This window comes from Lampetra planeri, chromosome 26 (assembly GCF_965212315.1).
Source record: "Lampetra planeri chromosome 26, kcLamPlan1.2.h2, whole genome shotgun sequence".
NCBI classification, from domain to species: Eukaryota; Metazoa; Chordata; class Hyperoartia; order Petromyzontiformes; family Petromyzontidae; genus Lampetra; species Lampetra planeri.
This window is the reverse complement of record NC_136132.1, coordinates 2,176,751-2,204,269: the sequence shown is the minus strand read 5'-3', so window position 1 is coordinate 2,204,269 and position 27,519 is coordinate 2,176,751. Positions and strand designations below refer to the sequence as shown.

Here is a 27,519-nt window from a genome sequence, read left to right as displayed (position 1 = left end):
TGGCTCTCTGCGGCTCTCTGTGGCTCTCTGTGGCTCTCTGCGGCTCTCTGCGGCTCTCTGTGGCTCTCTGTGGCTCTCTGCGGCTCTCTGCGGCTCTCTGTGCCTCGCTGCGGCTCTCTGCGGCTCTCTGTGGCTCTCTGTGCCTCGCTGTGGCTCTGTGGCTCTGTGGCTCTTTGTGGCTCTCTGTGGCTCTCTGTGCCTCGCTCTGGCTCTCTGTGGCTCTCTGTGGCTCTCTGTGCCTCGCTGTGGCTCTCTGTGGCTCTCTGCGGCTCTCTGCTGCTCTCTGCGGCTTTCTGCGGCTTTCTGCGGCTCTCTGTGGCTCTCTGTGGCTCGCTCTGCCTCGCTGCGCTTCGCTGCGGCTCTCCGTACCTCACTGTGGCTCGCTGTGGCTCTGTCACGCGAGGCTTTACGACGTGACGTCCCGGGGTCGCTCAGCAGCACGCCCCGGGCTCGTGACTTTGCGCAGCACCGCCCTGCCCCTCGCACAGACCGCTCTCTCGGCTGCTTCATTCGCTCGCTCGCTCGTTCACATTCAGAGGGGGGCAAAACAAGCCCAAGCCATTTGTGTCATTGTCAGGGCCCCAAATTAACTGCTCTACCGGAGTATTCCTGGAAAACAGACAAAGCCATTGTCGCCCCCCCCCACTGCCGACGTACAAACAAGCTTTTCCGTTGCGACAGTCGTAATAACTGCAAGTGATATATGCTGTACGTGGTCATACTAATATCTCAAACGAGGGAAAAAACAAGTTTAACCCGAGGTTACATTGGTTGTGTGTCCCTGTTCACAATGCACCTATTCGACTAGCATATTGAGTTTTCACCTGGACCTGATTTCTTTTTCTCTTTTGCCTCTTGCGCCGATATTATGTTTGCACTGTTTTTAGATTTGCGTGTGTTTCCTTTACAACCGTTAAATACCTCGTTTGTTAGTTGTGCAAATATATTTTAAGGAGCCTATAATCGTTCTCTGCAATGTTGATGTTTTTGTCTTTGTTTTTTGTCACTGCTGTGTTCACGCACTGCGGATATCCCGTGTACAATAGCCAGGCCAGGTGGCGAAATGGGAAGGACCATCTTGCAATCTGCGATTTTGGCTATCCGCGAATCCAATCTGGAACTCTACTTGACTGCATCGAGAGGGAGAGAAATTGATGAGAGAGAACGTGATTCGAGAAAGTGATGAGCTAAAGTGATGACATGAAGTGATGAGCGATAATGTGATGAGAGATAATGTGATGAGCGGTAAAGTGATGAGAGATGAATTGATGCAAGAGAATGTGATGCATTAAAGTGATGAAATCAAGTGATGAGAGAGAAAGTTATTTGCGTATTTATTTAAGGTAATTATTTAAAAAAAGGTTTTCGTAGGCCAATATCACTATCCGTGAAATGTGCTTTTTCACAAGCATCTCCTGAACGTATCCCTCGCAAATAATGAGAGAATACTGTAAACTCAACTCATTGTTGTGAAACACATTAATGTATCTTGCCAGTGCTGTGTAATGATTCATCCGCCTGGACAATCGATTTATTGTCGCCCAATTCAGGCTTACGATTCGAATGAAGAATCTATTATTTTTATTGACATGGTGTTGTATGTGGCGGCCACTAGTGATTGCTGGGGGTCAAGTGAACCGTTTCGTGCGACGTACATGAATTTCAGAAACATTGATTCTTACCCACAGGATTTGCATACGTGTATCAGGAGCTTTAGAATCAGTATCGATTGCTGTCTAATAATGAGAGGAATACAATTACGATCAGCGAATATTCATTATTGCTCTGCATTTTACAAACAAGTATGAAAATGTGTGCCTGGAATTGTCCAATTCTTTCATAACGTTTGTATTGTAATTTCCAAATGTTGACTCTAAAATTAGAGATGGGATGATTGCTCAACATGGCATACACGAAATATCCTTCCACGTGTGGGGGTTTGCTTAAGTACATTACTGCATTTTAGGGGCCCAGTTTGGTATTGACTTTCGGACAGTGACTTCAAAATAGGGACGAAAACTTTTGCTTGGCTTCATTGGCATGCGTGTAGTGCTTACACAAGCGTACGGTAAACACGTCCGTCTTGATTGAATCGGCTGCCAGGAGGTATCTTGGATCTCAGCGCTTTGAGATCCTTTATGAAAAACACTTTAAATGGAATGAGTATTAATATCTTTGAAGACGTTATATTCTTAGGTTTTTTCGGTAAAGTCACGTAGGTAAAAAATGTAAATTAATAAAAGTAAAATAAAAATAAAATAAAAATTACGACGTTTCAGATTCAACACAAGCTTCCGTCTTCAGGTGGAACCATCACAGCACGATAGCTGTATTGATACAGCTATCATGCTTTATCATTACTTTATTATTTTAAATTTTTTACCTACGTGACTTTACCGAAAAAAACCTAAGAATATGAATCCTTGCAGTCACGAAAGCTTCAAATCTAGAATTTGAAGACGTTGTCTTTGTAAGGCAATCAGGTAGCCTGTGACCGAGTGGCCCTCAAACAAGACCTTCCTAGCTCAACGGTCTTTAGTCGCTGGAAAATAAATGTCTGATTCTGATTGTTCATCTGCGTACCAGGGAGATGTACCATGCGATCATCCGACGAGCCTTCACGTATTATCACGGAGACTACAAATCTCATCAAATAATACTTATAAACCTACGGCCAAGATGTATACCGATATTAAGTCCCAGGTGCACGCACTTTTTCGGAAGAGGTGGAAAAACATACATTTTATTTGACATCCTCTCGATTGCCAGCCGCGATTCGTGCTGTGCCAGTCAGAACGCGGGCGTTAGAATGCGGGCGTTAGAACGGGGGTGTTAGAACGCGGGCGATAGAACGGGGGCGTTAGAGCGCAGGCGTTAGAACGCGGGCGTTAGAACGCGGGCGATAGAACGGGGGCGTTAGAGCGTGGGCGTTAGAGCGCGGGCGTTAGAACGCGGGCGATATAACGGGGGCGTTAGAGCGCGGGCGTTAGAGCGCGGGCGTTAGAACGCGGGCGTTAGAGCGCGGGCGTTAGAGCGCGGGCGTTAGAACGCGGGCGTTAGAGCGCGGGCGTTAGAACGCGGGCGTTAGAGCGCGGGCGTTAGAGCGCGGGCGTTAGAACGGGGGCGTTAGAGCGCGGGCGTTAGAACGGGGGCGTTAGAGCGCGGGCGTTAGAGCGCGGGCGTTAGAACGGGGGCGTTAGAGCGCGGGCGTTAGAGCGCGGGCGTTAGAACGCGGGCGTTAGAACGCGGGCGTTAGAACGGGGGCGATAGAACGCGGGCGTTAGAACGCGGGCGTTAGAACGGGGGCGTTAGAACGGGGGCGTTAGAACGCGGGCGTTAGAACGGGGGCGATAGAACGCGGGCGTTAGAACGCGGGCGTTAGAACGGGGGCGTTAGAACGCGGGCGTTAGAACGGGGGCGGTAGAACGCGGGCGTTAAAACGCGGGCTCCGTGCGCCGGTGCGCGTTCTGTATTTGTGTCCGCGTTCCCTTGCGCGCGCGCCACTTCCCGCGCTCGAATCTCCCCAGCAAGGCGAGGAGGCTTTCTCAGTGTACCGACCGGCTTGTCATCTTGGTGTTGAGCGGCGCAATATACTCCCTCCCTGCGGTGAGTTGCAGCCCAGGGCTGTGTAAATGTCAGGCAAGAGCTCGCGTCTCGCGAGGGGATTCGTCCGGCTCTGGGGTTTTTTTGGCAGACTTTTGTTGAGCAAACTATTCGTGGCGGTACAACTATGCAAATAGTCTGTTGTTGTTGTTATTACAACTGAGTTTGGCAAGGCACAGAGGTTTCAGAGTCGTGTTATCCCACCGGACCACGAACCCAAACACATACGTTTGATTCCCAGCCACGGCTAATTAGCATCGGTGGTGAATGACACCGGAACCATTCCACCTCGTGCACCTCCAGTTCGCACACTTGGCTACGTACGGTGCAAAAGAAGTTCAACATGCACATATAAAGTTCCCATTTCACTAAACCACACTGGCCAGTGTGGTGAAGTATGGTGAAGTTGCTGTAAGTCTTGGCGAAGGAGTTGGCTGGTGAATGATTGATTGCGATGAAGGGCAACCTTCATTCATTCGGTTGGAGTGTTTAAAAAACTATCTCTATCCATGTTTGCGTATATACATGTACGTGTGTGACACATTTGAATAGTAATTATCCGTTAGCGCAAAAATGGTTCGCCACTTATGAATACCAAGCAGAATTTTTAATGCCAACATTTGCAAATGAGGCTGGGGCATTAGTAAAACAAAAAAGGATTTACAATTTATTTTTTAAATAAATAATGAACGAGCAACACAATGAGCGTGTGTATTTAATAAGACGGTTACAAAGCGGAACCCACTGTCCTTAGAAATAAATAAAAAATCTAATTTCCTTTGCATTTGTTGAGGCCTATCAGGAATGCCCTTTTGGGCAATGCACCATATGGTTTGCCAGCTTTCAGAAGCAGCAGTTCACCTGCAGTGCTGTACCAACGCAGATGGCAGGAGCTCCGGATTTTTGCAGCAGCTACTGCGCAGTGGATCGTGCAATGTGGCTCACCGTTTATATGCAAAGATAAAGGTGCAGCCCTACAATTACTTGCTGACACCACTGCCGGAGGAAGGGCCTGCACTAGACAGGAACCCGTCGAGAAGGTTACTTTGGCCTACTCTTCCACGTTGGGCAGACTTCTTGGAAGAGGTGGGAGTCCTCACACTTTGCCCCACCACACGTGTGAGCTGCCAATCAACTAACTCTGGTGTACCCGTTTCTAAAGCTGGGTGGACAGTGGTTGGGGTAGGGGTTTTAGAGACTTGCACCATTATGCCAGTTGCCGCACCGAGAGATTGAACTCGCAGCGACATCTAGATTTTCAGGCCAGTGTGATAACCGTTACACCACAATGGTAGCGTCCTGACATTGTTTATATATATGCATAAATATGTATTTTATCCCTGTGAATCAGAATTTAAAATAGTGTGCGGCGGTTAAATTATTCTTGTGTTTATTAATTGGATTTTTGCACGCTGGCGTGCAATTGCGTTGCAGAGGACACCTTCCGAGCGTTTCTTTTCGAATACTTTAGCCCGGGCTTTCGTGACCATGTGCAGAAAACCATGGGCAATTTTGTTTTTATATAGCGGTGATTTCAGCCGAGACGCAGAGTGGACTTGGCTGTCCCGAAGGTGGCGTGGGGTGTTTAGAGTAAGGAGGAGAAACACAGCAAATATATTTTTATTTGTGGGGCAGTTCAAGGTAGGTTTTTGTGTGTGTGCGCTTTAACTATTTTTCTCCAGCGTTTTCACGTGATTAGACGCCGTATAAATCCGAATAAATAAGATGCTGGAAATACATAAAAAGAGTAACTTTTTAGAAAAAATATATTTTAATCAGTGCTTTGTTCAGCAGTGGAAAGATCATTGGTGATGGTAATTACGAATGATTGCTTCCTAAGGATAATAGGAATAATAATCAGAGGAGGTATTATTCAAAGCTATATTCAGATGAACACATCCATTGCTGTACTTCCATATCCTGGCCATCTCATAACCCAAGCCGACAACCCCTGTCACTGCCAAGCAGTCTACCACCCAAGCACTCACCAGGCAGCATTCCCTATGGAAATACATCTGTGTCGTGACACGACTCCAAAAGCACACGTGGTATATAACTTGGAAAAAACGGAAACGAACATAAATACACGCGTCAGAGTTGACGGCACCATTCTGAAAGTTTGCCATCTCGGTTGCAGCACACAGTGCGCTCAATGAGTGAGGAGGTTACATTACCAAGTGAATGTTCTGCTCGTGCACTGCGCGAGCGGGTAAGGAGACACGGCATGACTGGCGCAGTCATTAATTCAAATTCACAAGGCGATCGATGCAAGGTCATTCATTATGGAATACGTTAGGAGGAGATCAGCCAGCAAGTATGATGGAGCTCTTGTTGTTCATAAATTTACAATACGTTCAGTCCATGCAGCCTCATGAATTACATCACGGATATTTTGCCCACCCTTTCGGTCCTGTTTTTGTTTCGTCATCGTTCACCGTGATCTGTCCATTGCTCGACGAAGACCTCCCCAAATCATCGCCGTTCTTAAGGGTCTCCCGATGCACCATTCCACCTTACTCCTTGTGCACGAGCTGATGCCGTTGCTCCAACTCAGCAGGGTGACTGCCCTCTCGTGCATGTTGCTCCGTCGAGTGAGGAGCAGTGAATAATTAATCCACCACGCGGAGAGATATATATATTTTTTAACTGAAAACGTAGGTTTTCACGGCCGATATTATTTATTTTACATTTTCTTGGGGCTATGCCGTGTAATGGTCTCGCCAATTTTTTTCCGTCGTGTAACCCTCCACCACCCAACGTCGTTTAGTGGGTCAATTATGAATGTTGCGGCTTGCCGGTAAATTGAAGAACGATGTGTCAGAACTAAATGTGGACACGGGGGTTTCGCTTGGAACTGCGTCCAGGCTTCCTCGGGTCAGAAACCGGGAAGGCAGAATTATTTAGTGGTTTGTGTAGCGTGCAAACATCTATTTGGAATCATAAAGATAGATAAAAAAGATAAATCACAAGCAAGTTTAATCTGCAGCCCAGAATAATCTGTCCATGGATAATCGAGACTTCCTGTACACACAAATATGCCTATCCGGTGTATGATTTTGAAGGGGGGGGTGCATCATGCAATGTTTTTGTAAATGGTAAAATAGATAAGTACTGGGGCCAATAAACAACTTTTAAAAAATGTCCCAGCATACACTACGTGCCATCAGCTTTCAACTAACACCTTATTCGTTGAATGATAAACAAACATGCGTTTGGCACATGTGTGTCGCCACAATTGTTTTCGTATTTTTTGCATATCCCATCAGCTGCACAGCCTTCTGGGAGTGCATTATATATATTTTTTTATCATCATTGGTTTAAAGCAAACCAGTTTCGACATTCGTTGTGTCATCAACAGAAGTCAGGCTTGCTTAAAGCAATGCTGGGGAATTGATCAATGTTTATAGACAAGGGCCCTTCCTGTTAGGTGTGGGTCATTGCTCGACACTTAACTGCATTGAGTTTAAATTTCGATTTAAAGCTTTCGTAACTGCAGGGATTCATCTTCTTGGTTCTTTCGGTAAAGTCACGTAGAAGGGAAATAATAAAATTAAAAAAATTAAATTAAATTAAAAAAATAAAATCTTATTTTATTATTTCCCTTCTACGTGACTTTACCGAAAGAACCAAGAAGATGCATTGAGTTTATTTGTCACACGGATGATGATTCCGGTTAGCCAGTGCGCCCGGCTATTTTCCGAGGGATATTGCGCGACGAGCAAACGAGGCATTTAACGGGCGTAAAATGAGAAACGCACAAATAAAAAAGAACAGTGCAAATATCGTGCGAGAGCAAGAGGCGTCAGATAAAGTTCTCTACGCGTGCAAGTGAGCTTCACATTTCAGTCTTCGCAGAGACGTAAGCACACGCGAATCGAAAGAGACGGTGCAAACGTGTGGGAACAAGAGGCGCCGCGGATAATGATTGGCCATCACTTTGGATAATCCACGGAACAAAATTACATCCTGAACAAAAGAGTTGAACAGACAATAATGCCTCTTCTTCATATTTGTTTCTTCGCAAAAAAAAATGTGTTTTTGCTACACACATCACATCAGCCGCACATCCTTCTGGGAATTAATAATTTAGAGCAGCAAATTGAAATTGGCTAAATTGTCTAGCGCCGATTCTGTGCACAATGATGTACGTTCACACGAATGTACAGTTGGGCCACTTGCTTAATAGATTGTGCAAATACAGTGTACGTAATGCAGACAACCCCATTTTATGGTCGGGGGGGGGGGAATCCCATTCAGAGCCACCACGGTGAAACATTGCAAGTGCCCCATTATAAAAGCACGCCACGGAGAAGGCGTCTCTGTAAATAATTGGATCCTAATATGTGAGGATCCTTGAAACCAAATAGGACCGTGATTGCAAGCTTGTTTGAGCTGATGGCCATGGACATGATGAAGCAGCATCTTCTAATAGAGTTCGTAATTCACATTGAGTCTCATCTTTGTGTGTAATATTTCAATTTAGAATAAAAGCCTTTGTGCTTCCCTTGAAGTGCTATATTAAAGTTGTTTGGAATTAATTTTCCTTGGGTCTTTCGGTAAAGTCACGTAGATAGGTTCGAAGAAAATAACCAAAAAAAATAACAAAAAACTACGACGTTTCGATCACAACACAAGCGATCGTCATCAGGAGGAAAGCTGCAGACTGTTTATATAGGTTGTAGGCCTCGGGTCATAAACGAAGTGGGCGGGGCTAGTAATGTTAATGTTTGAAATCAGCATGTTGATGGGCGATCGCAGAGCAGCAACGTCGAGCTCGGCGAGCGAGGTGACTGTGCTAGTTGTGGGCAATTTAACCTGTTAATGTAAAATCATAAAGCCACAAATAACAACTAACATCAGAAGGTGGTAGGATGGAAACATCACAGCCAGTTAAGACTTAAACTGGTTGATAACGTCATCGTGGAGAAAGCAATTTGTTGGACTTGCGAAGGTATTGGCGGGTTTTTGAGTGTGCATTTACAGGCTAAAGGAGGATTGGTAAACACGTTTGGATTTTGAGTGGAAATAATGCAGAACACTGGCTGGGACGGTTGACCACTATGCTCTGTTAACACCGGCAACCTCAGGTCGATTCCCAGCCATGGCTAACACCAGTGGCTCGCAATGTCTGAACCCAACCTGGGCTCCTGCGCTTCAACAGCCCACAATGACCCGCGTGGCAAACTGGTCCAACACCTGTCCTGACCTACACTATTGGAGGAAGGCTTCCATACAGCAGTGGATTGATGAAGGAAAGCATAGCCATTTAAAGCCTTCGCAGACTGTTGGGGCAAGTGCTGTTAGCGAGCATCTGTGAAGGCCGGCACGGCACGCGAGGGGGTGGGTGGCCAGCACCACGCCCGACCGCCTTTGTCTCCTGAGTGGCGATGTTTACACATAGCACGAGGTACTTATTTGAGGCTGAGTCAGCCTACGGGAGGCCCAAGATAAAGTTCAGATAATCATCGCTCGTGTTGGTTGTGAGCAGGAATCGGAACTTGAGTCACCAGGTTCGTAGCGCAGCACGCGGACAACTACACTACCGCTCCCCCAATTACATTAAGATTTGAAAAAAAAATACAATTACATTTTAAATTACATCGACCGATGTTATAAACCTTGATCTAAAACCACTTGGCAGTAACGATGTTACTTTCTTTTGCATATATACGTATCGCACTATATACTAAGCATCAGGTAAGGTCCATCATTACAAAACCGATTTCAGAATCTTCATCAGAATCGAGATTGGAGGATTCCGATGAGCTATGAAGCTCTTTTTCACAGACGCCCAGGAGATGATGGGCCACACCTATACATATTTATGCTCAAGCTAATTTGTTTTCCGCTCCAGTGACTGTGGAAAAGGTAAATAGAAATTGTCACGGGTGGATAGAAAAAAAATGCAGACTGGCAGAACGGTCTTCTTTGAGCCGCTGCGTGCAGCCGGTTTCGTCTGACACGGGTGCTGCGGATGCGCTGCGCTGTGCTGTGCCCACATTAGCAGCTGTGCTGCACACATTTGTGATTGCCCACTGTTGCCGCGTGAACGCCAGGGCGTTCACCCCCACACGAACGGATTTTGATTTGAACCCAAAATCTCAGTCTTGCCGGCTCATCTCTCCAACTTCTGAGCCACCGGACCACTTTTGATCCAATGCTTTTTTTTTTACATTGTGGCGGAACGGTAGAGGTTCCAGTGGCTGTCGGGGTGTGGCGAGCCTATGACACATGTTATCTTTGTCATCTTCCATCATTATCATCAGCCATTGTATATCCACTGCTAAACTAAACAAAAAAACTAAACTATGTCGCTCTCTTTCAGAAGCGGCCGGCCACAAATGATAGCTCATATCACGTGGACATTTATAGCAGCCAAAATACTCTGAATGCGTATTGATTCTAAATATGGAGGGAAAACCCGGACGACCTGGAGAAAAATCCACACGGCCACGGGGAAAACACGCAAACCCCAAATATGCAGCAGGCGTCAGGGTCAGGATTGAACCCACTAACTCCTACATACCAGGCAAGAGAGTTAACATCTCTCCATTGTGGCGCCCCCTGCTGGTTGCAGGCCTTCCCAAAGGCATCGCTATCTCTCGCTGCTCTTACCTCCCCGTCTAAGCGTATCGAAACACATTGCTTCTGAAACATGCGATTCTATGCGAGCGTCGCTGGGCCTGAGAATCGATATGGATGTGAGGAATCAATGCGTTGTTCCAACCTTTCAAACACGGGGTGTTCACAAGCCCTCCCCCCAGGGCCGCAGTGCTGGGATTCTGCCAATAGATTTTGTCTCCTTCGTCTGTTCACATGGCAACCCTTGCCATGGGGGCAAACTTTCTCCAGCCCCATTGTTCACATAGCCCTACCCCTGGTGAAAAATGCTTTGTAGCATGTCTGCCCGTCTTCGTGTAAAATAATGGGACAGAGAGAAAGCGTTGTGGATTTATGCCCCTCGACCTTATTTGGAAAGCGTAAAAAAAATACTGAGAGAAATGGCAATCAAAACAGAGACTGTCAGAGTAAAACTTTAAATGAGATGCACTTTCATTTATGAGGCAAATAAAAACCCCTGAATAATGGTAATTTTCCAAATTAAAGTTCGGCCTCAACCTCCGCGAATATATATTTTATTCTCAGACAGTTTATCATGTAAACTGATCAAATGACATTTGCTTTTGTTAAACAGCAGGGTTCATAAAATCGGCATCTCAGCGAACGCACGACATCGCGCTTCATGACCGCCCTGACGTAATTTATCACGTGGGCTTCAAGCAATGATGCCCTCCTATCTCGTGTCCAATTGCACGAAATATTTTACGCTTCGAGATTCTGCAACAAATTTCAAAATGGATTGTCCACTTGGCTGTTTTGAAAGCGTATGGACACGTTCGGACGCGCGGCGGGTTGAGATGTGAGCAGGGCTGGATCGGGCCCTTTGCGTCAGATCACGCTTTGCGAAGATGGAGCGCCCTTACAGCGTTAACCGTGAGCATAGCGATGTGGTTAGGCAAGAGGAGGCGCAATATATAATAGCCTCGGTGTGACCGTGCGAGACAAATTAAATACTGGGGCCCCACCTGACCGATTGCCGTACCCCTGGAGCTGATAATGTAGTCACTACGCCACTGATTGTGCGGGAAAGATTCAGCTTGTGTGGAGCCATTTGTTCTGCGTGCGATGCAGAAGCAGAATGTTGATTTATGCAGGAGGAGTCCGATGAGCTATGAAGCGCTTTTTTTTACAGATGTACAGCAGTGTTCATCATATCAGCATCTTGGCAAATGCACGACAAGCATGGCATTGCGATGGGTGTTTGATGAGAGACCGGTGGAACACAGAAATACCCACGCAGGGAACGGATGGGCACATGGATTTTTATGCTTCATGCTGTTTATTCTTTACTTTGCATTTCAGTCACATCAATGAGAAGAAATATTGCGTAACTTTTGCGGAATGTTATGAGCTTATACAAAATAGACGGTGCTAAATGAACACGTACATGCACAGCCTCCTTGCCATTCCACTGCTGGATGAAGACATGCCCACGCCGTGCAGACAATGGGGATTATTATTACCATACTTCACCACACCGCTCAGTGCGCGTTAGTGAAGGCAGGGAGCATAGGTATTCCAGTGTAGAAGTACGGTAAAACCATGGAATTTTCTGCCATCCCTGCCATCTACACCCTACCGCGTAGCTCCGCAGCCTGTAACAACCTGTTGTGCATGGCAGTCGACCATCCAAGCAGTATCCAGCTTCAAGCGTGCCTAACTTATGAAACCCGACAGTATTCGGTGCATTCTGGGTGCTTTGGTCGCAGTGAACACGAGCAGGTTATATATATACTTTGGTGACATTAAAGGCACGGGAACAAAGGGAGGCGCACGCCCGTGCAAGATGAAGCGATGGAGTCTCAGCCCGCTTGGAGGTGCTCGGTGGATCGTTACGTCGCAGGACTGTGAGAGATGGCGACACCGTGGCGCGGAGGCCTTCATCCAGCGGTGGATTGGCAATGGCTGACTTTTTTTTTTTAAATCCATCCGTCGCATACCCGTCGTGTTTATAACATTGCCGTTGATCTTGAGGACGTTGCCAGTCATGGGGGGGGGGTGGGGTGGGTTTCCAGGGTTAATTACCCAGCTCCCGACTTGTGCAGGCGCCTGTGGGGTTGGGATACGGAAAAAAAACAAGCTCATGTACGTCACAGAACTGCAAGCATCGACGTCGAGCTCTGAATCTACGGCGGAGTTGTTGCCCCCGAGGCCCAGAAACGTTCCACGTGGAGCCGTCGGCCGCAGGGAGTTCAACACCCACGAGCGAGCCCGCCGCTGCACCTCGCCGCGCGAGCCGTGGCGACCTGGGACGAGCCCCGCCGCACATTCTAAGCCATTTATCCGAATCCAAAAAAACCCACACACTGCGTGCCGTTTACCGTGGCGCTCCGAAAACGGGAGTGCGCCCTCCTCAAAGCGTCGCGCTTTGGGTGTGCGCCGGCATAATTGGGACCCTGCGGTCTCATTGCTCCGTCATCAACCAGATGTCTGATAAAAGCCCACAGCGCCCACCCCCACCCCTTGTCTTGGAGTGATGTGTCCGGGTCCGATTATCGTGTTGTATTTACTCGCGATGGCCCTCCAGGTCTCGTGTGTAAGCCATGATCCGCGTGCACGCGCGTGTGTGTGCGTGTCTCGTGCAGGGACGCGTGGATGTGCGTGTCTCGTGCAGGGACGCGTGGATGTGCACTGTGCGCGTGACAGGGGTAGTGTGGCATGTAATCCTGTGATGCCACCACGGGCCACAGCGTAGATATTGCATCTGTTCTGTAGAGAATTGCAATTAATCGTTTTAATTGATAGCACTATGTAAGTGTTATTTTCCAATTGCTTATGCCTCAAAAGTACAGAAAATGGCTATTATACCCAATAAACTTTGCTTTTGTGATCAGGACAGTAATCTCTTGAAATGTACCTATTTTCAATGAGAATACGTGGTGTGCATTTGTGTCTTTCCTTTACGTAAAGTCCTGGTCACAAAAGCAAAGTTTGTGGGGAATAATATACATTTTCTATACTTTTGAGGCATAAGCAATTAGGAAATAACACTTAGTAGCCAGGAACAAAAAATCGTGTTACATATGTAACCGTAATGCGTGTTGTTTTGTGCGTGATAACCTTGAGGTTAGGCAGACTTGTTGAGTAAGTTCTAGCATTTCCAGTAGTTCACATCCTGTACTGTTACAAAGCTAGACAAAGATAAAGATCCCCTGTGTAGTCTATCAGACTCTTGGGATCGCCACTGGCATCATCCTCCACCAGTGTTAACCGTGGCTGCGAATCAATCTCGGGCTGCCAAACCACTTCGCCGCAGCTCCATCGGCACGTGTACCGAAACACGCGCACATCCTCGCATGAAAACAAAAACTAAAGATCCCCCAATTAGTCATCCAGGCAAGTGCTGCAGAAGAGTAGTGATTGGACTGTCGCGACACGCAATGCGAGTGGGTGATCAACACCGTACCCAGCCATCCTTGACTCATATTTAAAATACTCTTAGTTCTTTCGGTAAAGTCACGTAGGTAAAAAATGAAATTAAAATTAATAAAAAATAAAAACAATAAAATCACGACGTTTCGGAGGCAACACAAGCTTCCGTCTTCAGGTGAAACTGTCACAGCAAAAAAATATGCATCAACTTGATACAGATCTGTATCAACGTCGTGATTTTATTGCTTTTATTTTTTATTAATTTTAATTTCATTTTTTACCTACGTGACTTTACCGAAAGAACTAAGAGTATGAATCCTTGCAGTCACGAAAGCTTCAAATCTAGAATCATATTTAAAATGCTGATCTAATGGTTTCCAAGCGGAATGTTACGATTGTGAAACACGTGCCGTGCGACGTAGAGAGTTCAGATTATTTAGATTCGGCCTGTCTGCAGTCACAATACATCCGTTGGTTTTGGTCAGCTCTCTCTTAAGTCAAATTGACCGCAAAGACAAAGATCCCCCGCATAGCCTTCACAGTCTGTTGGCACAAGCGCTGTTAGCGAGTAGCGCCTATGAAAGTCGGCATGGCACATGACGGGGTAGGTGGCCAGCACCACGCCCGGCCGCCTTTGTCTCCCTAGTGAACTCAGACATATCTTAAATATGCCCACTGTTTCTGCGCAGCTGCTTGGGAAAAGGTCGCATTTAGACGCTGTTGTATTGCAAACGTACAGGCAGACCTTGCTTAGCGCGACCCCGTAGAACGCCCATTCATCACAGCGCTCTTTGTCCCGGAGAACATAAAAAAATGAATAAAATGCAAAAAATTTTCACGAGAACACGCAGCGCCATGCAAATCCCCCCCCCCCCCCGTCGCTATCTCTGTTTATATTCCCTCGGCCAATGAGAGCGACGAAAGCTCTGAGCCAACACCCTGCACCCCCCGCGATTAGATATCATAATTCGTGGTAACGATTGCATTTTTAAGCGATGTTTTTTTTTCTTCCAAAATGTATTACAGAATATCTCATTTCATGTCATTACGGTGTGCTCTGAGCCACGCAGCACTCGACTGTTTTTAAACAACACACGTGCCCGCCGAGGTGTGTTGACTCCGCCCTGGTCTCTCTCTGCCTTATATTCGAGTGTTTTTTGTGAGCTTTTTAGACCCATAATGTCTGGAAAAAAAGCCTGGAAGTGTTAGTTACGGAAATGTGACAAAAGTGTCAAGGAAAAGTATCACTTTGGATGTTAAAATGCAAGTGCAAAGGCGGGTTGGGGCGGGTGAGCGTCAGGTGGCTGCACTGATGAGTACGGTACATAATACTGGTCTTCTCGTAAATAAAATACTTATAAAGTAATGTTTACCATCTGTTTTATTAGCAACAATGTTACCGATAACCTACTGAAGCCCTCACATACTGTTCATACGTAATGAATATCGCTGTCGAGAACGCATCCCAATATATACAATGACATGTTGACCCCTTTTAGCGCTGATTCGATTAGCGCTCACTTCTCCAGGAACGTACCTTGAGCGCTAAACGAGGACTGCCTGTGCTACCGTTTGAATCTGCCCTGTCTACATCACGCGGCGCTGTTGTTTGGAATATTGAATTGCGTGCGGTGTGTAACTACTTCCTGTAATTGAGATTTGAACAGAGAAATATGGGTTGCGAGTTCTGGAAGATTAAGAAACTGTGCCGTAGATAATTATGGTGATGGATGTAAAGAAGTCCAATAAGGTGGGGTTAACAAAAAATAATGGAATTTGCCAAATTATATTTCAAGCTAAAGGTCTCCTTTTGGGACAACGAAACGGCTGCGAAAGTTAGCTTCGGTTTATGGATGTCAAGCACAAGATGAATGTTCCCTGCATACAATCTGCAGATCGTCTCTAGCGCCTTGACTCCTGCACTCACGATAGCGATGAACGGGAAGATAGCGCGCACACACAAAAACAACTCTTTATCGATCTGGGCGCAAAGAGAAAAAATAATGGGCACGGTGCCGCACCTGACTTTACTGGTTTCTGAATATGACAAGGAAGGAAAAGTATAGAATTGTCGTGGCTTCTGGAATACTCTTCAACGCGCATTCGTTCTCAGAAATTCACTTTTTAATAAGCGATAATGACGTTCCCTTCCGGACCGCAACGGGAAATCTTCTTAGATTATTTTAATGTATATAGTGGCTTCACCGAGGCTCTGAACAAAGAGTGAACTATTCGTACAGCAGCAGTGTCATGAGAAGGATGGTAGCACGTGATGACTATGATGATAAGTGAAATGAACGATGATGATGATGAGAGTGACAATGAATGGTGAATGGTTAATGATGAGCTAGCGTGATGAATGGGGAGGGAAGTTGGGAAAGGGGACGTGGTTTTCATGACTGGAAAGGGCGGGAGGGTCGAGAGGAGTTTGAGTAAGCGAGCGAAAATACGTTGAGTTTTACGGGAAGAACGAAAATTGTAGAGCGCCGATTGTTCGACGCGTCGGGGCAGTTTGTTCCAGTGTAAGGGGGTGAGAAGCGAAAAAGAATGGAATCGTCATTGGGCACAGACAGGTGGACAGAACTAATGCATAAATGCTTTCAACTATATTAGGAAAGCTTCACAATAGTGTTGGAGGCCCTCAAAGAGCTGGAGAACTATCTACTCTTGTTGAAGTACGTGAGTGCAACTTCAGTGCGGTGTTTCTGTTGCCTTTGAAGCCAGGATGACAAAAGAAGCCGCTCCCTTCACAACGTTAAAGCCCCTGATGAGTTGCCTTCGGCTTGGGCGCAGGTTTTTAACACGATATTGAAATTGTCAATGAACAGAAGTTTAATGTTCACGTCTGTAGAAATCCCTGTGTACAACTGTGAAGGGCACGCATTTGTGGCTTGGTCGGCAGTAAGAAGACCTTTCGAGTGGCTTGCTTTTTATCTGCACACCATAGTGGGCGCACTTTGCCAGCACTCTGCTATGATCAGTTTAACACGTAGGCTTTCGCGAGCAATATTGTTCATAATAAAGTTTTTGGGTTGGATCGCGTTATTTATTAATGTGTCGTAACCCTCCACTCTTCAACACACCGGTGGGCTAAAGTAGTGAACTATTTGTCTTTTGTCAACGTGACACTTTTTTATTGATTGGCCGTGTCGGGTGGTGGAGGGTTACGACACATTTATAAATAACGCGATCTAACCCAAAAACGTGTATTATGACTCTGCTATGATGTTTGTGCTCATTGTGTAGCAGCTTTTGTACTCTTTGGTTGTTTCGATTTAAAGCTTTCGTGACTGCAGGGATTCATCTTCTTGGTTCTTTCGGTAAAGTCATGAAGAATGGAAATAATAAAATAATAAAAAGAAAACATAATAAAATAATATAATATTTTATTATGTTTTATTATTTCCATTCTACGTGACTTTACCGAAAGAACCAAGAAGATCTTTGGTTGTTGTAATGTCTGACCCCGTGCCACCTACTGGACATCGCTCAAAAAATAGCTTAATAGCTCATCGGATTCCTCCAGCATAAATAAATATTCTGGTTCTGAAACTGGTGCATTGTTTCGTCATCGACGATTCATAACTACCAGTGGACGGCCGCATCGACTAGCAAAGCAAGCGTTTAGCAACGTACGAAACCTTAATTTCAGATGTGGAATTCAGCCTAGTTAAGTGGAAAAACCACACATTTTCTCCTACACACTTGAGCACTTTGGCTTAATGATAACCTGTCCAATAAAAGTGCATGGGGCATCTTTGTGAGTATGCGGAGGGGGTCTCTGTGTAAGTCTGTGAGTCTCCATGTCAGGTCTACGCTCCGCTACGTAAGTCTATGCGGGGATCTTTGTTGAAGTCATTGGTGATTGGGCTGAGTCGTTTTCTCACGGGACACTTGGGAGCCCGTTTTAATCGCCCGGTGGCTGGAAACCAGGATCCCAAAACGACACCTCGGAGTTTTGACATCTGAATGCCACCCGGACACTTCGATCCGACTCTTTTTTCCATAAAAATCCGGTGAATGGAAGAACCTCAAGCGCGGCTGCACGGCTTGACCCCCATTTACACGCGACATGTACGAATAGGAGAAGAAAAAAATCTCATTGATTCCGACAAGATAACCTGATGCCGTGCATCGTAACCTGAAGAATCTATACAGTATTAATAGATGCACAGTCCCTCCAAAAAAGTTGAAGTTTACACATTTATTTTTACGCGTATAACTTCCGTAGATTCAGAGGTGTGGGGTGAACAAGTGACTACTCTTATTATTTTTTTGTGCCGTGAAGAAGGGTTATTGCCCGACACGTCTCCTATTATATTGTTTTTGTTTTCCTTTTAAGGCCACAATGTAATTGATGAATTTGTTGATCATTTTTGTTGCTATTATTTTCGTTCTGCGATTCTGAGCGTGTGAAATATTAGCGGGTGAAAAAATGCGCGTACATTTTTTAATACGTTCTTTATTGAGCATCATTCGCCAGATCAGCAGACTCGAGACTCGTTTCATGTTCCCGTCATTTCCACCCGGGGAAGATTGCTCATGTGAAGCGTAACGCTGTACATTTCTCGGAATTTGTCACAAAAACACTACATGTAAGCAGGAATTAGAGATAACAAGTTTACAAACTGCAGAACGGTTGTAGGAAATTGAGTTGGGGGGAGGAAACACCGTTGTAGTAGCTGCTGTATATTGGGGTAAAATCAATATGGTAAATACATGAATAAAATGCAAATTTCTGACCACCTGAATGGAAAAATAAGAAGACACTGTCAATATTTCCACGGTTCCGTTCGCAAGTGTGAGGTCACGTCCTCAAGTCGGATGGTTAAAACCAACTATCTCGTGGAAGCTCGTTCGTAATTGCGTATATTCGTAAGTCGGGCGTTTGTAAGCCGGGGACTGCCTCTGTTCACGTATAATTCGTGCCTCCTAAACAGGAAAGAGGAATGGCGGTGGCATCGCAGGCAAAGGTCTGTCTGCCAGAAAGCGTCGGTGCCAAAAAGAGTAGCTTGCGGATGAATAAATAGTTGAGAGAGTGAGTCACGGCGGAGCGCTGGGAGCGCACGTTCACGTGCCGATGGTGCGGTCGACTCGATAACGCCGGCGCTCGTGGCTCTGCCACCCACAGCTTCTCTCCACTCCCACATTGGCTCGTACTGCAGGAGCACGCCAACACCTTTCTCACGTGTCGATTCATCGCTCGCTCAGCGCCCAGCATGATGCGTTTACAAAATAAATCAGCGTGAGGATTTATTTGTTGTTATAATCCCAGGCACCGCGAAGCCGAATGACGCAGCCAAAGATGGTGAAAGTTAATGGGCGTATCGACACGTTGAGTGATCGATTCCAAGTGATCTTTATGCTGTTTTAACGCGTAGACTTCCGCGACCGTTATTACATGTGGTAAAGTGTTTTGGGTTAGATTACATAAATGCAAATGTGTCTCGATTTAAAGCTTTCGTGACTGCAGGGATTCATCTTCTTGGTTCTTTCGGTAAAGTCACGTAGAAGGGAAATAATAAAATAATAAAAATTTAACATTGTATTTTATTATGCTTTTTTATTTTATTATTTCTCTTCTACGTGACTTTACCAAAATAACAAATGAGATGCAAATGTGTCGTACTGCTGGTTGTAATCACCAGCTAAAATTCGGACAAAACATTTTCAACGTGGGTTTGCTCACCAAGACACCGGGTGTGCCGAGGTAAGAATTAATTGACGCGTTTTTTTGTTCTCGTGATAAACCTTACAAATTGACCGTGACGGGTGGAGATGGGTGTACGACAGATTTACGTGTGCACGGTCTAACCCAAAACACGACCACGTTCGCAAAATGTAACCTCGGCCGACTTTTCAGGGACACATGAAGGCACCTCTTTAGCCTGGCATTCGACACCCATCTTGGCTCCGCACCACAAAGTTACGGTCAATCTTACCTGTGACATATTGTCAGTGTTACAAATTGCACTATTATTCTATGGGAACCTCATTTGCCAGTAAAAATATGATAATTGGTTCTTTACCCTTCTATCTGGCAACAAAACTGACACCAAAAAAAAGTGTCAGTTTTGTTGCCAGATAGAAGGGTAAAGAACCAATTATCATGCACTATTATTATCAAACCGTGTGTTCGTGATAATCTATTATTTTCAATTCGTGTGTATGATTTGGTCTGTCCGCTTTCAAGAACTGCTCTGAGCGGGTCTCGTACCGTCACCTTTAAACTATTATCCAGGCTTGTCGTATCTTCCGTTTGTTTTGCTCATATTTATCTTGAGCCCCACTTTCCAGCCTTCTTTATCAAGTTTTTCATTTCCTGGAGTTCATTTCCATTGTATGTTACAATCACTACCGTCATCGGCAAATTTCAAGTTTTTCAAGTATATTTTCTATAAAATGTCCCATAATGTTTCTGGGAATATCGTCATTGAGAGCGTGCCTCTTAGTCCGGCATTTTTTCTATACTTTCCTTGTGCAATCTCAGTATTCCCATTGAAATGTTTTTTATTATTATTTCGAAAAATATATGTTTTAAGCCTGGGTTTATAAGGGCTTCGATGACTGCATCATTTCCCACTGAGTCACCATGCCTATGAAGACATGGCGTGCCGTTATCAACACGACAAAGGACGGAGGCCGAAGAGAACAGGTTGGATGGAGCGCTTTGCAAAAAAACAGAACTTAGTAATCAAATGCAACACCAAAACGTGCCTGCAAAACAAAGTTGTCAATCAGTGTCTGTTACCCGCTGTGACGCATGGATAAAAAATTCGGACATTGACAAAGCAAAAGGAACAACAGCTAAGAAGTACATGAAGAAAGGATGCAAAGGGGCATGCTTGGAATTCCAACTGAGAGACAGAAAGAGAAACACGTGGATTGGAGGACATACACAAGCTAGAGACATCGCGTTGACTGCTATGAAATTAAGTGTGCCTGGGCAGGGCACGTTGCTACTACAGAGATGGAGCGATGAATTTAACTCCTGTGTGGGCACTAGATTGATTCTATATTTGAAGCTTCCGTGACTGCAAGGATGCATATTCTTAGGTTTTTTCGGTAAAGTGACTTTAACAAGGACAGTATAACGAGAACATGATGGGAGACTACATTTGGGGGCCGATTCGTGAAAGTGATTTACAGTATAATTGTAAATCGAGAAAAATAACTCACTTCTAAATCTTTTGTAGTCATTTTTGTTTTACTTTAGTATAAATACATATTAATTTTGATTCATATGAAGTTTTTTCTGACTTAATGTCAACGAAAATACACAAATTCGCCCGTTTTCTCATTGAAAATAGGTCAATTTCAAACTATCACTGTCCTGGTCACAGAAGCAAATGATTGTGGGGAATAATAGTCATTTTCTATACTTTTTAGGTATACGCAATTACGAAATAACACTTACGCCCCAGGAACAAAATGTGTGTTGCATAGTGTTATGTTTCAACTAAATAAAAATAAATAAATCAAACTCGGGTTGGATTGTATAATTTGTGGTCACAATCCTGTGGACAAAAGGCCCCATTGTTGTATTCGTCTTCAGTTGAATAAATTGTTATCTTTCTATTCAAATGTTAATCAATATATAAAGTATTGCATGAATCATCTCGGTTACAGTTCACAAAGTAAACTCCTCTGTTGATTCACAGATGAGCAATTGAAACCCGCAAATGCAATTTTGATAGACGTTTTACATTATAATATATATACATGCACATTATTTATAAATGGGCTCGTTTTGCACGTTTTGAATCTGTGTGTGGATGTTGGCATTCTTAGTCAAATGCAAAACAAAAATAAGCACGCCACTTTTAGGAATGGTATGTTGGCCCCCCATACACACGTATATAAAGACACACAGACATACATATACTCATTATGTATTTGAAATGCATATATCGCCTGGCAAAGCATGGCCCTGAGAGTACAGTGGTGACCTCAAATGACTGAAAAGGGCCTTGTATTTCTGGAATGTATAAAAAATGAGTTGTACTCGGTAAATAATATATTTTGTGAGAGCAGAGGTTTCTTAAAGTGTAGCTCCATGCTGTATTTCAATGAGTTGTGTTTACTGGGGGGGGGGGGGGGGGGGAGTGGTGGTGCAGTGGTTATCGCACTACGTGAGGAATACTAGCGACCTGATTTCAGCGCTTGGCCCCTCCACTCCTCCAACAACCCGCCCTAACCAGTGTGGTGAAGTATGGTCAAACTACTCCCAATGACCCACATGGCAGGGAGGAGACACTCACCCAGCAATGGAGGCGACAGTGGGCTGTAATTTATCAACGCTAATGATTACGTTTCTACTTCTTTCAGATTCTTACAAAGCTCGTCAAAGGAATTTCGAAGCCTGTGACGTGCAAGATAAGAATCCTGCCTTCGGTAAGTCTGCCAGACATCCCCAGAAGATTACCACTTTGGAGAAAATGTCACTTGTATGTCAAGAGTGATTAAAAGTAAGGCAAAGGCGCAGCCCTGCAATTGTTCGCTCACGCCAATTCTGGCAGAAGGGCCTCCACTCCACGGAGCTCTAAGAGAGCCCCTCCACAGGGTATTTGGCCTACTTTTCCACACTGGCCAGAGTGGGTATACCCACGCTCTACCCCACCACACATCACCCGATTTGAGAGCCGGTGACCTCTGGCTTGCAGATCCGTTGCGCTAACCATCACACCGATGGCGGCATCCCCCACGCCACGGACAATTAAACGGGCAGATTGGCCCGGCGATTAAAACAACGGCAGTCACACAGGGCGATTATCAGTCGCGCAGGGAAATTATCAATCATCTTTGCGCCGTGTTAAATGGGGACTTGTTACGGTTTAGCATTTTTTGCAATCCAGTAAAAAAAAAACACGACGGCAAAAGTGATGTTGGTCGCCGGGAGACAAATGTGAAGTGGGACGGTTGTATCAAGCCACAGTGCGTTTTGTACCATCAACAAACTCATGAAAAAACACACAATTGGAATGATTGCACTTTGTAAAATAATGAAAAGAACAAAGCATTATCATTTGCTCATTGATGGGCCCTTGCCCACGAGTTTTAGCCGTCATTGAAAATGTACAAAACCGTGGCGTGCTTTTGAAAACGGATGAAAAGTCGTCATGCAATTTTGACGTGATTTTCTTTTTATTTCCCCCGGATAAATCAACAGAATTCACTGACATTGTATTGTTAGTATTTATGAAAATTGCACCGTATTGCAATTCAAGACGTAACCTTTTTTTCTGGTAGAGTGTAATGCGCTGAACAGGCAACGAAATAATAAATGTGGCATGCTCAATCGATGGCGGCGAGAGGTTCGTCATAATTGCTTCGGCTCGCCTCCGTGATGGGAGTTGGTCAAGAAAAGGAACCCCATTAAATGCCTTCACTGATTTGCATTCCAAATCTTGCGTGTTATATCATCATCGTCGTCGTCGTCGTAGTCAGCCATGTTCTATCTTTACCCACCACTGGACAAAGGCCTTGCCAAGCTGCCGTATTCCCCATACGATTCACATGCTGCTCTGTTAATATTCAGCATTGATTCATGAACAAGGCACCGTTACTCCTCATCGTTTAAAAAAATCTGACAATTTGTTGGTAACACGTTGGATGGGGTGGGGGGGGTTCGTGAGACGATTTCACGTCAATAACGGCGGTGGTCAAAGCCGGGTTAACCAAAGCAGTGCCACGCTACTGTGCGTGTGCGCTGCTAATTATAAACGCTCCGCGCTTGTCTTTTATGCGCAATTTGGCGATCCCGCTCCTCATCCGCTTGTGTTTTTGGCAGTGTCCATAAAAAAAATTCCCGACAGCCGCCCGGCATCTTGCCGTGCGCTTGCCATAGATCTGTTTTCTCACGGATGCTTCGGGACGCTGCCGAGTAGTTGCGCTAGTGGAAGCATGTACATCTCGTACCACTGTATACTGGCCCCACTCGTTCTCTACAATCAACTTTGAATTCCCTAAACTCACTGGTGAGTATCTCTGTAATGTGCACATCGGTGACGAAAGGCATTGAGAATGTCGGGTAACATTTTATCCTAAAAGTATTGCTTTTTAAACAAAGTGAATCACAGGCCTATGGATCACAATTCCAATTCAGAGCAACCCTAAAAAATAATCCCTTGTTTCCTCTCACTCACGTAATGTAATCTAACACCTTGGATGCATTGTTGCATTGCCGGCACGTCGTCAAATGTCTTGGATTACGGTTGTAGTCCAAAAGTTAAGCCCTTATAAATACCCATAGTATTAACCGTGCCGAACGCACGTGTGTGCAGTGTGTCACGCTCGGTGCGTGACGGATGCCGGAGAGAATGTCGTCTTCCTCAAATTCCACCGTGAAGGCCCTCTCCAAGCCTTTGGCCACAGCTCACTTTCTTCTCACAATGCAACAACCCGCACGGCTCCCAACAAACCACAAGCTGATATATTAATTTCACCATCCAAAGTGGTTGTCAGTGGCAATGGGTTTTTTTTGCCAGTGTATGTCACTTTAGCCGGTGACATACACTGTTTGAAAACATTCTCATTTGGTGCACATTGGTATGTTACTTTTTATTGTAAAGGTCAGATTTCTAAATGCATGGTATCTTATCTTAACGGAACTTATATGGCGCTTTACTTAACCCTGGCGCTTTACGAAGAATTAAGAACAAACAATACAACGTGTGAATGTAACGGTGGAGATGCGGTGAATACAATAGGCGAGATGAAGCGATGGGGGGCGAATCTGTGATGCGTGAATTCGGTGAAAGCGAAATTGAGGACAGCAGATTACGATGATGAATGGATTGAATGAATGGGGAATGAGTGATAGCCATAGAATGAGAACATGAAGAGGTGGTGGTTATAATGGGGGGAGATTCAGGGGTCGTGGAGTGATCTGGGGAACAGTTAAGTGAGATTTGAGTGAGGAGCAGGCGACTGCTTAGTGTGGAGGGGAATAATAAAATAATACAAATAAAACATAATCAAATAGTTCTCACCACGTTTCAGAGGCAACACAAGCTTCCGTCTTCAGGTGGAACCGTCACAGCACGATAGCTGTATCAAGTAACGTCACTTTACCAAAAGAACCAAGAAGTTGAATCCCTGCAGTCACGAAAGCTTTAAATCGAAATGTGGAGGGGAAGTTCGTTCCAATGAAGGGGGGGGGGGGGGGGGCAAGAAAATGAAAATATAAGAGCGCACTTCTTTTTAACTCTGTCTCCCATCTTTTGAAAACGGTTGAGGCTCAACCCCAGCCATCGCTGATGCTTTTGCATCTCAGGCTGAGCAGATTTAATACTTGAATTCCCTTGCGTCATCTTCTAGAGAGGTTGGGGCTGAATGAGGTCTCTCCACCTGTCCCTGTACTCGGACCAGCACCACTGCTTCCTTGACTCGTCAACCTTTCTGGTCAAGATTATTCCTCACCGAGTGAATCCAGCCCACCTTTGCTCCTCTGTTTAATTATCATTCCGTGCGCCGGTGTGTGTGTGTGTATGTTAATGTGTGTGTGTGTATGTTAATGTGTGTGTGTGTTTGTATTGTGGGGAGCGGTAGTGTAGTGGTTAGCGCGCTGCGCTATGAACCCAGTAACCCGGGTTCGATTCCCGCTCACGGCCAACACCACTGACGATTATCTGAACCGGTTATGGGCCTCCCCTAGGTCGACTCGGCCTCAAATGTGTACCTGGTGTGTAAACATCGCTACTGGGGAGACAAAGGCGGCCGGGCGTGGTGCTGGCCACCCACCACCTCGTGTACCGTTCCGCCCTTCATAGGTGCTCGCTTAACAGCACTTGCCCCTACAGTCTGTTAAGGCTATACAGGGGATCTTTGTCTTTGTGTTTATGTGTGTGTTTTGTGTTGATGTTTATCTGTGTGTATGTTTGTGTGTGTTTTGTGTTGATGTTTACGTGTGTGTGTTTGTGTGTGTTTTTTGTTGATGTTTATGTGTGTATTTGTGTGTGTGTGTAGCACCTCGTTTGGGATTCTTTCCGGATCCATTCCAAACCATGTGTCCCAACCACCGTAATCGTCACTCGTGAATCTTCTCTCTCAGCGTGAACCCTTTTTCTTAGTCGTTCTCTGATTGCTTCATTTCTTACCATCTCTAGGCGAGATCTAGTCGAGACACTCTCAATAATTCTTCTCAGCCAACCTTCTGTGCGGTCGCAATTTGTCTTCGTTCGATATCCCCTTTGCTCAGCGCTCGGAGCCATACATCAGTCTTGGCACAGCCGCCGTTGTTCCGTACACTTGGACTTTCAGATGTCGTGGAACGGTTAACGCCGGCTGTTGTTCAAGTTTGCAGGGCACCAATTACCACGCGCAGTTACCACGCACCCCTTGAGTTACCAGCTGCTCGTCTAACATGGCATTGACTTGTCTCTTAGATTCACCGTCTTAATTACTCTGCCCAGAGCATGTCGGAGACACGGTGGGGAACGTTGAATGTGCACGCGGTCACACTGCCTTCCTTCGATGACAGCTCATTAAAGAAAAGTAAAGTTTATTTTTAAACTGGAGCCTCCGTTATATTACTTTGCAATTAATAGTAACTGCTCTTGTGTCTTCAACCATGGGAAAAGGGTAAATTAAATTAGTGACAGGTGGAATAAAGGAAAAATCCTCCCCCCCCTTCCCCCCATTTGTAAAAAGTTTGAATCTTTAGCACATTTAGCGGTTACTGAAGCAAACAAAGGTAAAGGTGCAGCCCGGAAATTGCTCCCTGACGCCGCTGCTGGCTGAGGGACCTCCATGAGAGAGAGAGAGAGCTCTCGTTATCTCTTTTTTTTACGATCAGTGGAAACAAGAAGATGCTCGGTGTATTCGGCACTTTGCTTCGTTCATCATTTCGTATTTTTTTATTTATTTAAATTTTTAAAACTTGGCTTTATGTAAACCCCCCCCCCCTCTAGGTCACTCTCTCGCTCACTCTCTTGCTCTCTCACTCGCTCTCTCGTTCATCTCACTTTACCCCACCGCACGCGGGCTTGCCGATCCACTCGCTGCGCATGGCCCATGCCACGCCGCGGGTTGGATCGGGGCAGGAGGGGAGATTTAAAGAAACCCCTTTCAACTGCCACGACGGTAGATCGTCTAGGGTTGACCTCTGCATTGCAGGCCCGGCGTGCTCTCGCCGTCGCATCACGGCAGCGCCCCCGAGTGGTTAGTTTCCGTGAGGAGATAAAGGCCAGTTTAACCCGTGGCAGGCTTTCGCGACCAATCTCATCCATAACACAGCGGGTTTTTTGTGTGTGGGTTAGATCGCGTAAATATAAATGTGTCGTGAAACCCGCCACCACCCGACACGGCCAATTAGTAAGGTTTGTCACGTAAACGGAGCATGCCGATTCGTGACTAGTACAGCACTAACCGGTGTGTCGGAGAGCAAATCCACAACGTTTACAATCTGAGTGCGACGTTTGAGCAGTACAGCCAGCAACAGTGTGCATTGTAGCCAGGGCGTGGCAGTGTTGAGTGCTACCCTTGACATGCAATGGGTACTATCAATGTGCTCCGGTTTCCTCCCACAAGAAGCCAAACTCATTCATATGATATTGGCCAAACATCTCAATTCTGGACTCTGGGGCTCTTTGAGGCTATTCTGCGTAAATAATTCTTGTTGTGAATCACCCAGAGCTGTGACAAGTCACGCCGGATTTGTAATATCATTTGCGAGCCTCTTGAAAAAACAAACACCAATGTATCACCTTCAGGTTTTTTTTCTGGTATTATATTTGTGTGTCAACGCAAAGCTGTGATTTGACGTTTTTCTTTATTTTTGATATATCACACGAATATCCTCATAATGGCATTTGACAAAACCTGTTTCGTAACCTCAGCAGTATTACCACATTCATATTTATCTCAATCGTGGTGTGTTAGTCCTTATCGTATTGTCGATTAAAATGTATTCTTCAACTGTTG

At 45.4% G+C, this 27,519-nt stretch overlaps 1 protein-coding gene across 4 annotated transcripts in view; it reads left to right on the top strand.

Annotated features, from left to right (window-relative positions):
- DUS2 (dihydrouridine synthase 2) overlaps window positions 1-27,519 on the top strand; it is a 137,533-nt gene that overhangs the window by 71,695 nt on the left and 38,319 nt on the right. For all 4 annotated transcript variants that reach the window (XM_078606441.1, XM_078606440.1, XM_078606442.1 and 1 more), the window contains one exon: window positions 21,925-21,990. In XM_078606441.1, the coding sequence (XP_078462567.1) occupies window positions 21,925-21,990 (66 nt within the window). The remainder of the gene's footprint in view (window positions 1-21,924; window positions 21,991-27,519) is intronic.